This window comes from Corapipo altera, unplaced genomic scaffold (genome assembly GCF_003945725.1).
Source record: "Corapipo altera isolate COAL_440 unplaced genomic scaffold, ASM394572v1 0, whole genome shotgun sequence".
In the NCBI taxonomy this organism is placed as follows: domain Eukaryota; kingdom Metazoa; phylum Chordata; class Aves; order Passeriformes; family Pipridae; genus Corapipo; species Corapipo altera.
This window is the reverse complement of record NW_020884872.1, coordinates 28282592-28299962: the sequence shown is the minus strand read 5'-3', so window position 1 is coordinate 28299962 and position 17371 is coordinate 28282592. Positions and strand designations below refer to the sequence as shown.

General features: G+C 39.9%; 1 protein-coding gene across 2 annotated transcripts in view; it reads left to right on the top strand.

The window, feature by feature from the left end:
- The first annotated feature begins 3367 nt into the window (after positions 1 to 3367).
- The window catches only part of MRPS9 (mitochondrial ribosomal protein S9), a 33969-nt gene continuing 19965 nt past the window's right edge, over positions 3368 to 17371 (top strand). The window contains exons 1-2 of one of the 2 annotated variants that reach the window (XM_027640989.1): positions 3368 to 3433; positions 10753 to 10932. In XM_027640989.1, the coding sequence (XP_027496790.1) occupies positions 3368 to 3433; positions 10753 to 10932 (246 nt within the window). Of the gene's footprint in view, positions 3434 to 5059; positions 5171 to 10752; positions 10933 to 17371 lie in introns of those variants that run through there. The other variant, XM_027641000.1, reaches the window with a different exon arrangement.

Genomic DNA, 17371 nt, shown 5'->3' with positions numbered 1-17371 from the left:
TTGCAAGGCAGAAGATCCTGCTACATCCTCCATCATATTCTGACCTCTTCTCCTGCATGAGTTTCTTTTATATCTAAGCCTAAGATATGGTCTTCAGTTCATTACCAGTCAGGAGACTTTATCAGGGAAGTATCTCTGTGTATCTGCCCTGTCTTTATACTTTTATGTAAGCATGTATCACTGGCAAAGGGAAGCCATCAGGCTCAATGGACCTTTGGTCTGACCCAGTACTGCCATTCTTGCCCTCTCTTCGACTGCACGAGGCAGTAAGCTGGACAGCCACATACCTCCATCACTGTCACAGGGACACCTCTTCCTCAACCAGCTGGTTTTCATGCTACCTATACCAGTAACCTGAACTCATGCTATCTACTGCAAAAGAACACCCTGAATCTCACTTCAGGACTATCTGCATGTAGAATGGTAATGTAAGCAATCAGCAACTTTGGACTGAAGCTCAGCCTTAGGTTTGTGCTCAGGAATCTGCACATACTACAGATGTCCCTCAGGCTCTCCCCTGACCCATGCATGTGACAGGCTCAGCCTGGTTTCCTCATTTCGCATTCAGTGATTTTTCATTTCAGAAACCTCAAGCCCCACACAAAGGCACCATTTTATTAATGTCAGGCCATCCCTCAAAGACAGTACTCCAAAGCTTTTATCATCCCAAATCATATGCTTACCCTCATTACTCAAGTCTAAAAACAAAAGCAGGTAATGTGATGTAGGCAACAGTCCCCAGTTCTGTCATTGCATAGACCATGATTAGCAATCTACATGAGGAAATGGGCAACCAGGTTCACAACTGGAACAGGTATCCAGAGTTGGGCTCAAAAAGGACATCCTGCCACACAAGTGACTAAAGTTCCTCAGAGTGCTTAGCAAAGTATTGGGGTAGTTTACATGGATTAAGTAAGCACCTACAGTCTGTCAACTAAATGCAGAGATAGAAAGAGAAGCCCTTTGGAGTTAATCCTGGAATAAGCAGATTAAACATGGCTTTCTTGCATTTCCCTCTACCTCTGTCTCAACAAACTTTTGACAGAGGGATGGGGTGTAGGTGGCTGAGCATGTAAATAACCTCTGCTCATTTTTATCCTACTTTGGTTTGTGCAAAAAACTGATTTTGAACTGGCGAACCCAGACTCCTGCCATTTGTGCAGAAGTAGCAATCCTTCCATTAGAAGGAATCTTTCTGAAACATACTGGCTGTGGCCACCACAGAAATACATTTCCCTCAAAGCATCCCAACTACATGCACTCCCAATCAGTCTAGAAACTACTCACTCAGGCATCTCTGTACAAGTGTCTTCCAGGGGCAAGCAAGCCCAAGTAAGCTTTTTGGCAGCAGCAGGATTCTTGGGAAATACACCTGAAATCTTTGCAAAAATCTTGCACCTTGAAGGGGTAGCCATTAATTTATAAGGGCTGACAGCTGTAAGGATCAAAGAGAGACATAACATGGCCCCTGTCTTTAATTGCTGGACTCCACATACACCAAGGTCTTCATTCAGCAATATGCAAGAACAATTCTGTAACCTCCAGCTGGACTGTCTGAACCCCAATATCTTTGAAATCATGCTCCAGATTGCAAAAGTATTCAGGATTTTTTTCACAGTGGGCATGCGAGTAGACACATGTAGGAAGTCAAGGGCGTTGAATTTACATCAATTAGCTTCCAAGTACAAGTGGACGATACTTTATAGATGGCCTGCTCCTTAAATTTAATTTACAATTAATTACATGTAGCAAATAAAAAACCTTCACCCAGTGGTGCTCTGCTTCAGCAGAGCTGACGGGTGAGAGTTAACAATTGCTCAGCGCAGTGAGGACCGAGGAGCTCCTCTGCTGCTGAACAAAGCCAAGCTGCAGGGCGACAGATGGCAGATGAGATTCACCACGGGCCTTGAAAAGGCTGTACCCATTGCTGGCATTCTCCACCCCTTCAGCTCTGCTGGTTGCTTCAGGAGATGGGTCAGTGGGACCGTGACCGTGACCCAACCCCCTTTTCCTCTTTTGGAGAAACAGCTGGTAACCAAATCCCATCCCTACATATGCTGTGAACGAGAGCACGACTGCAGTTCCCAGTGCTTGGCCAGGTGTGCACAGGAGACACGTCACTGCTCTCCTTTGGTGCAATGTTCATTGCAATCATTTGAGTGTATCCCTGTCAGTGAAACCACTGACATTTTCATTTTCACAGTTGGTAATTCCAAGAATAAATGCACCTTTCTAGGCAGCTTCTTCTTGACCTCTCTGCATGGATGACTTCCCTTGTCTATGGCCAGTTTTCTTATAACCTCTTTTATATCCCAGGGGGAAATTATACTTTTGTCTGTGTGGGGGGAAGCAAGGACCACTGTGAAAAACTAAACAGAAAAATAAACCTGGAAAAGCAGAGATTCACTTCCAGAATTTCCTCCTAAATAGTAACTGCTTCTAAAAAGATCCCAGTAAGTCTAAAGTAGAACTTTTTAAAACTCAGTTTTTAATTAATTTTCACTTTTCCTGTGGTAGAAAACACAATTGACAAAATCCGTTCACCTGTAAGGGTGTATCCTATGTAACTTGGGGAAACGAGGAACACTCTCAGGCTCTCAAGGTTCAGTGTTTAGATTAACATCACTCTGGGAGGTGACAGTAATAACACTGACCTCCCCTCAGCAAGACCAACTGCTGCATCTCTAAATGTTATCCAGAGAAGGGCAATGGAGCTGGTGAAAGGTCTGGAGCACAAGTCCTGTGAGAAGCACCTGATGCAGCTGGGGTTGTTCTCCCCCTAGAGAAAAGGAGACTCAGGTGTGGCCTTATCACTCTCTACAAGTCCCTGACAGGAGGCTGTAGCCAGGTGGCGGTTGGCCTCTTCTCCCACGCAACGACCAACAGGACAAGAGGACATAAGTCTTCAACAGCGCCAGCAGAGGTTTAGGTTGAACATTAGGAGGAATTTCTTCACAGAAAGGGTGATGAGACATTGTAATGGGCTGCCTAGGGAGGTGGTGGAGTCACCGTCCCAGGAGGTGTTTAAGGAAAGACTGGACGTGGCACTGAGTGCCATGGTTTGTTTGACACGGTGGTGTTCAGTCATCGGTTGGACTCGATGATCTCGGAGGTGTTTTCCAACCTAACTGATTTTCTGATTCTGTGATTTTTTTTTTCCATGGGGAAAAAAAAAAACAAACACCTGAAACATCCAAATAAACAGTGCTGGAGTGAAATCAGTAACTCCGACGCGATTTTACAGCACCGACGCGCAACCCCAAACCCTCCCATGGTCGCAGCCGCGGCCCGGGTGCGTGCGCGGAGGGGCAACGCGCAGGCGCAGCTCTGGCCCCGCCCGCCAATGGGAGGGCGGAGCGGCGCGGTCATGGCGGCGGCCGCGGGGCGCGTGTTCCGACTGTGCCGGCGGTGGGGCGCGGGGCCGCGCGCTCAGGTGAGAGCAGGGCGCACGCGGGAGGGGTCGGCGGGGGTCACGGGTTCGCGTCCCCGGCCCGGCTGTCCCTGCCGGGCTGTCCCTGCCGCCGTGACATCGCATGGGAGGCCCCGGTTGGGCCCCACTGTGGTGCTGCCTCTGCCCCCGGGGCTGCGGCAGCGCCAGGGCGGGGAGTGTTGGGTGCCGAACTTGTTTTCCTTGATGTGAAGCAGAAGCAGCGTGGTTAAGCCGTGATTTATTATGTGTATCTCACTAAAATTAATAGAGGCGTGTATAGAGCGAAGGAAGCACTGAAGTACTTTTAAGATGGCAATTTTTAGGTTGATAATTTTGAATGACAAATTAAAACACAAGAAGTTCCACCTGAACGTGAGAAAGAGCTTTCTTACCTTGAGAGTGGCAGAGTGGCACTGGAACAGCCTGCCCAGGAGGTCGTGGGATCTCCCTCCCTGGAGACATTCCAAACCCACCTGGACTCATTCCTGTGTCACCTGCTTCAGGTGACCCTGCTTTGACAGGGAAGTTGGACCAGATGATCTCCATAGGTCCCTTCCAATCCTAACTATTCTGTGAATGATGTTCGGGCAGCATGTGAGTAGGTAATGAGTCATAGAACCACATAAAGGTTTGGGTTGGAAGGGACCTTAAAGACCATCTAGTTCCAACCCCCCAGGCATGGACAGGGACATCTCCCGTTAGAGAGGTTGCTCAGGGCACGTCTCTGAATATCTGCAGTGGAGAGACAAATGTGCTCCACAAGTGCGGTAACTTCTGATTAAACAGGATCACTTTGTTTTCAGAGGTACCGCTGTTCAGCTGATTGCCATTTAATTAAAAAGCTTAGCTGCTGTCAGTATTGTTTGTGCAGGGGTATTTGATACACCTGTATATATATTTAATCAGTGACCAGCAAGTAGATAAAAAGGGCTGCTGGTAACACTTTCAAGTTACAAAGTAATTTAGGATAATAAGGGCTGAAGAACTGTTCGTGACTGAACTAAACCAAACTATGCAGTAACAGAAGATAGATGCAGTAAGGAAATGAAAGGTAATACAGGAAGGAGCAATTTGAACTGTTTATATTGGTTACTTCTAGATTAACTTTACCCATTGGGGGGGTGAAGGCCTGGTGCCCGTGTGGGTAGTTCTTTATGCAGCAGTCAGGACTACATGCGCTTAAGGTGTGGAGGGAAGGTCAAAGAGAATAAGTTTGAAAATACTCTAATGCTCAATTTCATTCTCAGTTTGAATAGTTTGTGTTACTTTAGTTATCCTATATCAAAGGTATGATTATGACAGTAACTTGGTTTTCCTGGCCAGGCACATGCCTGAGTTTGAGCTGAAAACGATTTGTGTTGTAAATGAGGAAATGATCTCAAAGGAGGAGTCACTGTAGAAGGTAGGGCTGGAAGGGACCTTGAGGGATCATTTGTCTGCTCCTCTTGCCACCAGAGATGGGATCAGTACACGATAGCCTATAGCTATATACAGATTTTCTAGCTGTCTGTGAACCAAAGGACATGAAGGGAACTAATGGGAGACAGGGTCCAGAAAACTTAGACACTCTTCTTTCCATTGGGTGTAGTTAACTTGTGAAACTGTTTGGTGAGGATATTCAGGATATTAAGCATTGATGTGAATACAAAAAGCAAGTTGAGAAACTCAGAAGAAAATTCCACTGAGGATCATTAAAAACAAGATATCAGCATGTCTGAACTGCAGATTGCTGGAAACTAGGCAAGTGCCTTGGGAAAATTATCACTGCCTGTTTATCCTGTCTTTGTGCTCTGATACAGACTGCTGTTGAGGACAGGGTAGTAAGTTGATGTATCCTTGTTCTGACCTTCTGTAACAATTTCTTACATCAAAAACTTATCTGTCCTTACTGTTCAGAAACTTTTTTGTGGTGCTTGCCCTGAAAATCCCTCACAGTAGTTTTAGTTCATTACTTCTTGTCTCTCTTAGTGGGGGGGGGAAATTCAATTTCTTGTGGGTTTTTTTTTTTTTTAAATTTTAAAGTGTCTTGCACTGAGAGAAGAAATGGGAGAGAAACTTTGTAATTCCAGTTCCCTTAGCCTTGACTGAGCAACCCGTTTAGTTTTCTACTTTTCCAATAAGCAAACTGCAGAGATTTAGTACAATTTATAAAGAAAAAAGGGATCTAGCTTAGTTACTATCAGTCAATTCTGAAGTAATTGAATATTTGTTGTCAGCAGAAGAGTTCAGAGTACCATACATCCTGTTGAATTTGATTAGGTTGAGTACTTTATCTAAATCACTGTGGATGGTATATGTGCTGATATCAGAAGGAGATATTTCTTTGATGGCAGTCTTTCAGAACTGCATGCTTGAAATGGAGAAGCCTTTTTTGCAGTTGTTAACTAAGCTAGAGTTGAAAAGCCTGTTACTACTTGAAAACTTGTGCCTCAAAACAATCAGATATAAATTCTCTTCCCCATTATGCACATCCGATACTTGCCATATATCTATACATTTACAGCTATTTTGTTTCCCCAGTGTACCAGAAAACTTAATATGTAGGTTTGGTCTGACATGCACAGAAAATAAGTCTTCTGGAGGGGTGAGATACAGTTTTATAGTTGCCTGTCAAAGGGCTTAATTTTGAAAAAAAAGTTTCTTCTGATGAAATACTTTGTAAAATTTGATATAAAAAGTAATACAAAATCACTTATGCATATGTGCATACTTGTGATACTTTCTAATGTGTTTTGCAAAATGCTTCTGAAACATAAACTTGATACTGGTCCAAATAATTAGTTTGTAGGCCAACTGAAATCTGAGATTATATAAATGTTTTTTTTTTAAGTAAAGCAATTAAAACACATTTTTGTGAAACAGCACACTAGAAATGCAACACTTGCCTATTGAGCAAAAAGCAATTTTTTAGAAACTGGGATGGCTCTGAGCATTTATATTCTGTATGATTGCTACATAATATGTTTTTCTTGTACGAGTGATCAGAGGACTGTTGTTGGTGTCTTGCATGTCTACTGGGTTCAGTAACACTGACTGTGCCAGTAATTGGAACATTGGACAGCTTTAGACCAATTGGAACAACTTTAGTCCTGCGTGCTGATGTGGTTATACAGCTCCACATCTCTTACTGAAGTCCTATCCTGGAGATAACTTTTTAGTGTGAATTTGTTTGTGCACTGTGTGGTTTTGGAAAAGGAGGTGGTTGAAGTCTGCCAGCTTAGAGCATGGAAGAATCACGAAAATGGTGTGACCATGTGTCTGCCATATCACGGAGCGTTGTCTTCTATCTCTGTAACTGTGTCTTCTTGTAAAACAGACAACTTTGGCTCTTGAATTTAAATCTCCTGACTTTGATTCACTTCTCATTCTTAAAGTACGGGAAGCTTGTTTCCTCTGTTAGTGATACGTATGGGTTTTATATCCATACAGCTCTGGTGAAGCAAAATTAACAGAATGAGTAAACAGACAGAACCTGATTATTTCTCTTCTTCGAAAAAAAAAAAATAGACCAGAGAAGTTGAAATTTCTGAAAATGCTATTTTTTTTTCCTAAGGCAGATTCAACATAAGCTTATTTTCTATAAATTTATGGTGTCCTTGGAAAATGAGGATTTGCCAAACTATTTCAATACTAGGTTGCTCAGAAGGGAGTCAGGAAGGGAGAGTTAATCTCAACGAGTTGTGTCTAGAACTAAAGACTTTCTCTACTCCTGCGTTCTGGTGGAAGAGCATATTATTTCAGGAGTACTGTTAATAAGCATTATTATTATTATTATTATTTTAAAAATGGTGAGGCTGCTGTCTGCAGTAATGCTTTATGAAATGTGTAAGAAGTGAATGCAAACCTCTGTGATTTCCTCTACGAAGTAGAGGAGCACGCTTTCTTGTATAACTGAAATGCCAGAAGCATTTAACTGTGCTTTGCAGTTCCTTCCTGTGCCACCCATGAAATAGTGCTCTTATCCCAGAAGAGGTACCCAATACAATAGATATTAATTTGCATAAGAGGCTGTTTTCTAATTATGAACAGTTTGTGTGTCCAGGGATTTTCGATTAGTGACGAATTGAAACTAGTGAAGAATATGAATAGCTTGAGGGAAGGAGGACAAAAATGAGAAAATTACAATAGAAATTGACAGGAATAAGATGAACGCAATCTTTTTTAAAGTATTCTGTTTAAAGCATGCCAAGAAAGCTATTTTGGGCCAAGTAATAAGGAATCATATGTTCATTAACAAGAATTACAAATAATTAGTTACTATTTAGACAAGTAAGACAGAAGATGAATTGAATTCTTTCCTGAGGAGTGACTAGGAGAGAAGAATAGGGAATATGTGGAGATACCTCTGCTTTTTTTTATTGCTTTATAAGGAAATCATCACAACCTTGCCTGTGGAAAATGTGTATATTTAAAATTTTGATTATTTTTCTTTTAATTCTGCATATGTCAGTGTAACCTCACAGAAAACATGAGTATTAAAAAGAAAAGAAAAAGGGACAAACTAGGATTAGCATTACATATGATATATATATATATATATAAGCTGTGGAGATAATGAAGCAGCAGCAGGTTCTTCAGCATCAAATTCTACCTTGGACCTGTTCTTAAATCTTCTGTGGCAGAAGTTCTGGTTAGTTTCCTGAGGTGCATACCTTGGGGGACAAATCTTTATCTCTGTCAGATTGTGAAAGCATAGAGGGTCAGTTCTTTCTGACTTATGTGACCTTATTCAAAGATTAGTTTACCTTCTGTATCAAACCTGACTGAATTCATAGGACCCATCCTGCAGCCCAGGAATGTGTTATATACAGGTTTAAGGCAGGATATTGTAGTCTTAATTTCAAATTGAAATTTCAAGTGGGGTTGTTAGATTTTGTTTATTGAAGACTGAGACAGTCATAGATGGGTAAATTGATCATGAATAGCTTTACATATGTGCAGCAAATTGGATGAGTTGGATCAGTCCGTCCTGGGTTGCCAGATGTTCAAAATACCAACTGGGCTCTGTGAAAGTACAGAGAAGAGCTGTGTTTCATTTCCTGTTCTTGTAGGACTTGACCATGTAATGCATAACACCAAAAGCTTCTTGTCACAGGAAAAGTTCCTGTAACCTGACTGCATTACTAACAGAAGGTGGAAGTTTGATCTGCATTTGTGTTTGTCTTTCAAATATATCCATGTAATCTTGTTTTGATGAGACTTGTGGTTATAAGTGGGTTTTGAGATTACTGTCATATTTGTGTTTGTTACAGGAAGGTAGCAAGTATTTTATTCTATTCTTATTAGCTTAACTCAGAATCCATCAAAATGCTCAGCATGTCTAAATTGTGATCTGGAGAAGACAATTCTCATGACTTGGAGGACATTTAATAATTTCAAATACTACGTTTATTTTATTCCCTGTAATCAGAACCCTAACTAGTTCACTTTGCTGTGTGTTTGGGTTTTAATGTTTGGCTGAAGGTATCACGGAATTACAGAATATGCCGAATTGGAAGGGACCCACAAGGATTATCAAGTCCAACTCCTGGCCCCGCACAGGACCATCCCCAAGAGTAAAGCCATGTGTCTGAGAGTATCATCCAAATGCTCCTTGAACTCTCTCAGCCTTGGTGCTGTGACCACTTCCCTGGGGAGCCTGTTCCAGTACCCAACCAACCTCTGGGTGAAAAACTTCCTTCTAATATCCAATCTAAACCTCCCCTGACACAGCTTCAGGCCATTCCCTCAGGTCCTGTCACTGGTCACCACAGAAGAGAGATCAGTGCCTACCCCTCTTCTTCCCCTCACAAGGAAGTTGTAGACTGCGATGAGGTCTCCCCTCAGTCTCCTCTTCTCCAGGCTGAACAGACTGAGTGACCTCAGCCACTCCTCATACGGCTTCCCCTCAAGGCACTTGGCAGGAAGACTGAGGTGGCAGCTCCAGGAGCAGCAGGGGCAGTTGAATAATTTACTCAAAGAAATTAAGGTAAAGAGAGGGCTCCCCTCTACTTTCTTGCTCCCAGTTGTGTGTTTCAGCCACCTTCTTGTGCCAACTTTGACAATTGTCAGAGCCCTCTCTGAACTGCTCAGACTTACCAGCTCGGCTGAGAGCTGCCCACTTCTTGGGATGAAGCAGAAGTTAGTGTTCTGCCACATGTAGGGAGCTGAGTTGGCTTGTAGAGGAGTCCAAGTGCCAGAGCTCGCACAGGGCAAGTGAAGGGAGTGGAGGAAAGAATGCTGGCAGAGGTGGACTGTGAGATGGGCTCTCTCTGCCTTATGAAACTGTACTGTCTGCTCACAAAGCAGATTTTGAAAGGGTGGGAGTGAAGCATTTCAGGGTACTATCTGATGAACAGAACTGGGCATTTTTCTGAATCAGAAGTGATTCTTTTTCTGTCTCTGCTTTTCTGTCCCACGCTGCCTTCTTTCTTGTGATTCCCTCCCTCCCCTGCCTACAGAAGACCACACAAATAATCAGTTCTCATTCAGTTTGTGAAATAATTAAGCTGTAGAGGACTTTAATACTAATGTTGGCGAGCCAAAATAGTGCATAATATTGGCACTCGGCCAGAATTGGGACATTACAGCTCTGTCAGTGAAGCTCCTGTTTTCTGACAGAGAGCTTGATTGAAATTAGTCATCTTAACTACTGATTGTCTTGGTAGAAGTAAGACCAAACCTGCATCCTGCGAAGATCTGAAGATAACTGTTCCCTGAGTTTTGGCCTCTGAGCTGGTAGAGTGCTCGGTAGTATTTGCTGGTGAGAACTGCCCTACTAGTTTTTCTAATTGTTCTACTTGAGACAGTGAAGTAGTTTAAGAACCATTCTGGCATTGCCAATAGGAAAGGAGCACTCCATGGCCTTTCCAGAGCCTTTAGCAGTATTTGGTGAGTGGCTTCTGAAATACCACTAGGGAGCTGCCCCACATATTCTTTTCATACTTTGTTGTGGGAGGCCTTTAGGTGAAAGCAAAACCTGCATATTTGCTGATGGATTTTTGTTTTCTTTTAAGACTGGATCTGTTGATCAGTGCTGTCCTTTGCTTTTGTGAATGTTCCTGACATTGGATACTACATTTGTTTCCATCAGAAAAATCTGAACTAATTGTAATGTGTGAAAATGTGCAATTTTTAGAATATTTTTATCTGTTTATGGACATTAAACTGGTGGAAGAAAATGGTTTAATGAGTAACGCTGCTTTTCCTCACTTATTACTGTAATGTGTTGAATCTTGTTATAGGTATGAATAGCTTGTTATATTCATTTATTCATTTTATTTAGAGCTCACTATACCAGAAATGTAAAATAAGTCTCACTGTTGTTTTATTTATTTTTTCAGATGTTAAGGCTGATCTATACCACTACAGCAGTGCAGAGAAAAAATGTAGGAGCCTCAGGACCTGAAAAGTACACAGAGGCATTTATTAAAAAACAGATTGAAGAGTTCAACCTAGGAAAGAGACATTTAGCCAACATGATGGGAGAAGATCCAGAAACTTTTACCCAAGAGGATATTGATGTAAGTACAGTTGCTCTGTTGGAGAAGTAATTTACTGTAGAGTTTCAGATATTGAAAGCACTTCACTTCAGCATGAGCCCCTCAGCTCTCCGTGAATTTTAATCAAACTGTCAGAATAAGGAAGAATGCTACTATACATTGCAACTGTGACTGTGAATAGAAATTCTACCGCTGCTACCATGTGAGGTCAGACATCACAGTATAGAACTGTATGCTATATCTTGCTAAAGCACATGAGGTTCTTTTTAAAAGTACTAATGGATAATCCCTTTGATCTGAGGTTATAAGAGGCACTGTAGAGGTTTATGTAGCAGTTCAAAACGTTTACCCACAATTTGACCTGCTGTGTATATTTAGAGTTTTCTTGTGTGATATGGTGGGTGCTGCTAATGTAAATTAAGTTTTATAGGGTATTTCACAACCAACACACTGTTTAAGCTTAAGGATTTGAATATAGACATGAATTTAAGCTCATATCAGTATCTACAAACATACTATTTTATTGTCATTCCCTCTCATGACTGGCAGATGGGTGGCCTCCTCTTTCTCTCTGTCATTTAGCTGCATGTAAAGGTATGCTCCCTATCACTCAGAAAAATGTTTTGTTGCATAGATTTTTTTCTTTCATGTCCTACCTGGTCTTCACTTCTGTCATTTCTGTCTTATTTTATCACACATCAGAGGTAGGGAAGAGAAATGTAATTTGGTGACATTCACTCTTAGGTGAAGCTGCATGAAGTCTTGTGGCTGAAGTTTTCTTTGCACAGCAACAATACCACTAGTATTAGCCATGGCAACTCAGTGTATCAGCGGGGCCCTTAGGACAAGTGTAGTATTGTGGCGAGTGCAAAGAGAGAGGTGTCCATGGTTTAGTTCTTTTCAGGGTGAGGAGGCCGTTTGTTACCTCTCTCAGTGGCAAAAATCTATCTCTACAGCTGTGTCCATGTAAGAGGTCTTGACAGTGTACTTATTCCCAGAAAGAACTACATCTGTACATGGTGAGACAGGCTGATTTCAAACGTGTTTGAGTGGCTTCAACACTAAGTTCTGAAAACTACTCTGAAAATAGGCAGCAAGGCAGAGAGACACACAGTTAATGGCTTGTTGAGAAAAAGGCTGAAAAGAGACTTGAGTTTTATCAGGTATCTGAAAATCCATAAAGGAAGCTTGATTTCAAGTCACAAATCCATAGGAAATTAAGCTTAATGAGTACAAAGCTATGCGCTAATACTGTGTCTACTTTCGTTCAGAGTTGTAGGTATTGTTCTGCTCTTCTTCAAACAAGTGCCAGGGCAGAGACCCTGCCAGTCTCAGTGCAGAGTGGATAAGGTCAACAGTCAAAATATTCATCGAGGTCAGCAGTAATAGCAGGCTGTTTCCTTCACTGGGTTTTTTATTTCTGTACAAACTATAGAATTTTTCTTCTCATGTATTTTTCAGATGTGTTTTCTTACCTTTAATGACCTTTATCTTTTTGAGTTACTTTCTTGTAAAGTGAGCATGCACAGACCTATCACCAGAATACCTCCCATGTTAATACAGTACAGTGATGATGCTGATAATTCAATTTGTCTGAAAGGTTAATGGTAGGAGAATGCATTAGTCTGTAATCTGGCATCCTTCCTTGATAGGGTCTAGGGAGAAGGCTTATAGAAAGCAAGACTGCAAAAAATGCCGAATGGCCATATCTAAGTGGTGGTTTCTCCTTTGTGAGTGCATAGCACTATGATCATTTGCACAAAATTAACGGAACTCCACCATTAATAAAAGCAGAATCACTCTGGAAATTAGATTTTACAAATGCAGTGAAGGTGACAAATGTGGGACTGCTTTGCAGACTGTTACTGAAACGATGGAGAAGTGGAGCCAAAAGAGTAGTGTTTTGTTTGGTGATACCAAGTGTCTGCCCTACATGTTTGATTTCTCCATATTCTGTCAGGTGTTGGGAAATAATTAGTGTGTAATAGTGTCTGCTATGCATAATTAAATTTCTGTTATAAAAATATAAAAGCTCCTTAAGCACTGGCAGGAGAATTATCAAGCTTTACATTTTGAGCAGCCATAATTCTTTCTGATGAGTGCTTATATACCTCCATGTCTTCTGTTAATCAGTCTTTGCAGTGTATTTCAAAAGTAGACATCATAGGATTCTGTCCTTCACTGGAGTTTTAGGTATTGTGAAAGTTTTAAATGGGAAAATAAGTTGACTTACTTGCTAATCCTCTGGATGTTGCGGAAGCAGAATTGCCTCTTACTGATGCTTTTATTTAGGAATGAAAAGTTAAGCTGTGTATTACAACAGTATTTCTGGAGGAGAAAAAAAAAATCCAGCAAATTGATATATAACTCTGCACAAGTCTACCAATTGCTTTTTAATTGGTATTATAGACCTCACTCTGAAGCTAGGATGTTTTATTCTCCTATGTGTGAATATGTGCTATGAAGTTTTTCTAATTGATTTGCTTTGCCCATTCCATTTGATGTATCATTTTTCACAATATTTCATAATTTGTGCTCATTTCTAATGAACAGAGTCGTTAGGACAGGCATGTCTAAGTACAACTGACAGCTAACATTAGGTGCCAGATGCAGTTTATAAAGCTATGTAGAACTGCAGAGAACAGTTTAAATAAATTAGCACCTGTACATTAGTCTCACTTGCTGGTAATTTATAAGCGAATCAGTAGAGATGACATTTAGGTAAGTCATTGATCAAGTTAACAGCTGCATACCCACTGTCCAGCTGGGATACCTAATTAATAGAGATTGCAGTCCTGACCTAGTGCTTTTCCCTGTTTGAGTCTGTAATCCTTTTATTTTGTGATTTAACTTTAACTTACAGTTGTAGTAAACAGCCCACAGTCATTTTCCGCTGTCAGTTCTGTGATATTCCACTTTAAAGCCCAGAAATCTAAGTAAGATTAATACCAGAAGAGCATCTTAAGCTTCATGACCTATTTATATGCCAGTATTTTTATTATTCATTTTTATGCAGTCACTAAATGCTCTCCCAGATATGAGCTCATCATAAAGCAATACTCTTTCCCCATAAGAGTTAGTAAAACTCAAAAGCTAAAGAGCTATGTTCATTTTCTCTTGTTGTCTTGTGACCTAATAGATTGTTGTCAAGCAGATGGAATAATTTGAATAAAAAATAAAGGTTTTCTCCACTAGCATATATACTGTTGGAAAAGTACCAGTAAGATTGTTAACTATGACAGTGTTACATATGGAAAGACTTAATTCCTCATAAGGTGTAGTTTCTTTCAAAACATTAAGACTTCTTTAATGAAAAATAAGTTCAATTGCTTTTACAAGTGGCTCAGCACATCTCATTTCTAAATAATGTTCAAATTTTAGCAATGCAGAATGCTAGAAATGAGTCAATATTGGCATATGTGAAATGTCAGAAATGTTATTCAGAACAAAATGCATTTCTGAACTTCCTGTTGTCTGCAAGAAGAGTATCTTGTCCAGCATTGTCCTTACAAGAAATAATTTATTTTGTATTGTTTTTTAAATAGTTGAAGATACAATGCTTTTTTCAACTCTTTTTTTATTTTTTCCCCCAGTGGAATCAAACTCTGCATCAGTATTTTCTTACTTCTGCATCAATCTGAGATGATGACTGCTGTACTTTTTTTAAAATTCTTTGTAATAATGTTCTGTGTTTTGAAAAGTTGAAATGAAGATGGAAATAATGTCTGTTTCTTTCAGCAGGCTTTTGGCTTTTTTTTTTTTTTTGCTCTGCAAACTAGACAAGACAATTTTGTTTTGAAAATTATTAGATCGTATAAAAATAATGTAATATTAAAAGAAGGTGGGTTTTTCGTATAAGGCTAGTGGATTGCTTTGTTCGTTTCTTTTTTTTCCCCAGAAGATGCAGCTAAAATGGTATGTCACTTTGAACTTGAAACTTCTTTCTGTCCAAGCTAAAATTCAGCTTTAGATAAAGTGACAATGATTAGGTTGGTTTCAATAAATTTTAATAGTTAGTTGTTAGAGGAAGATTTTATTTTACAGTACGAACTTAGGTGTGTCACTGATTCTTTTGTTGTTGTTGTTAACCTTTTCTGTCTTGTTAAATAAAACACTCCCTATTTCAGAGGTAGCATTTTGTGTGCCATTATTGTTTCATTGATTCCTGGGTTTACCCCAAATATTCTGAATTTTGGATGCTGAAAACTGTTGAAGAATGCTGCTAGCATGGTTTGAAGGAAAACAGCTGTTCCAGAAAATATCTTGGTCTGAGAAATGATGAAGTACAGTGACTAAATGATGTGATTCAAGAGGCACGGTTTCAGAAGGGAAGTGGCTCTCATGATCAAGTTGAGGAGTAGAAGAAGCTGAAACAGCTTTTGCTCAGGTGTTTCATTAAAATGTTACGGCATAAAGTGTCACTTCTCTCTTCAGTGTTTTGATGATTAAAGTTTTGTATGTATTTAGAAAGGAATGAGCTGAGTTCTTGAACCCTCTGCCAAAAAGGATGCTGCTGCAAAGGAGCCCCAGGGTGGAGGTTTTTATTTTTTTCGTGTTTTTTTTTATTTTTTAAATTTTCCCCCCCTTATTGTTTCTTTGTTTTCTATAAAATACTTCTCCTCAATGGGTGTTACTTAGATGACTATCTTTGCACATGACTTGAGCAGTGAGAATTGGTGGGATGATTTGTGTTTGAGTTGTAGCTTCAACAAAAGTGTGGAAAGACCCCTGGGCAAGATCAATTTAAGAACTGAACTGCGGTCTGTTTTCTCTAACCCAGTATGACAGAGTCAATTCTCTTTGACTCAGTCAACTCTATTGAATTTTTAGTTTCTCAAGACATTATGAAAAAAGGGAACAGTAACTCTTACCTAGCTGAACTTGTTTGATACAGAGTTAGTCTCTGACGTTTGAGAAAGTGAGTGAACAAAATTTCTTGGCTTGTAGGTTGGTAGGAGGGGAAGGAGGATCAGGCATCAGCATGTGCACAAGCACAGGGAAGAGGGAAGGTGAAGGTGTGGCAGTTAACACTGAATTTGCACAAAATGTCACATGCAGTGCTAGACAGATTACTTAATAATATGGTTTGCATGTTTGAAGGACTGCCAGATATGCTTTTTGTTTTGTTTTCCTTTTTTAATAGGAATGGAAGATTGTTCTCATTATTGCAAGTGAAAGACATTTTGGTGCTGTGGGCAGTATATTGGCTCATCTGGTCCCTCAACCACTGATGATACAACAGAATTCCTTTTAATTTGCTACAGGAGTTTTAAGTAGCAGCAGACTGTACCCATTCCACCTTTTTCAAGTAATTTATGTAATTATTTTTGGAAACAGCATTATGTTACTAGGTACCAGGATTTTTAATTGTGATTCTGCTGAAAATAATTATGGATGTTTCATTTTTAGAAAGCTCTGGTTTATTTAGCTGTGAAATAGCAATCCAGAACCTCTGGAGTCTAGAATGGGGTGAATGTGTCTTACATAGCTGACATGATGCCCTGAAGAAAGTAGTTCTTGGTCATCATATTCAGCACAAGAGTTTCTTTAATCTAGAGTTCAAGTCTATATAAACCCTAGAAAGAAGGGTATCGACCAGGACCCTTAAGCTGAAAACCACTTCTGAAATGGAAAACTGCAGTTAGATCTAAAAGGTTTCTTGGGACCTTTACTGCTAGCATTTACACTTTGATTATAAAGTTTTAAGAGGGACATTTCACCTGCTTTTTGTGTTCAGGAAAATGCAGAATGTACGGCTAATTCTCTGCGCAGTTTTGGTTTGTGACATGAAGATTCCTTGGAACGAAACCTGAGTTCCAAATCTGAAGACACTGTCAAAAGATTTCAGGGAAATAATTTCGTGGTTATATGCTTCAGCTGCAGTTTGGAGAGACTAATTCTAATGTAATTCCTAAGACTGATCCACCATCTTTTTCATTGCTAGTACACATGGGTGTTAAGAATTACAGGGGTTTTTTTTTAATACTTTTCTACAAAACTAAAACATTTACATAGATAAAAACAGCTTCAGTAGATAAAGTTCCCAGGAGGCAGCCTGACTTGCTATGTAGGTGCTAAAAATACAGTCTGAGGAGCCAGCTATGTAAAATTAAGAAGAAACTTCTGAGTAAAGTGGAATTGGAGTCTGTTACATCCCAGGATCCTTGATTACATTTCCATAAAAGGGAAAAGGCGGGAAGACTCTATTTCTTAACATTTTGGAACAACAAAAAGCAAACTTATAAAATGAACTATTATTCTTTGGTTAATTATTTTGTGTAGAGTTGAAAGTAGATGTTAGGATTTCTTAATGCAGGGTGTGCTTATGCCTCTAGTGTGAAAGACATGAGTATATACATATAAAATAATAAAATAAAATAATAAAATGAACTTTCCAGAAATAGATAAAATAAAATAAATATAAAATAGAAATATATAAAGTAGATAATATAAAGTAGAT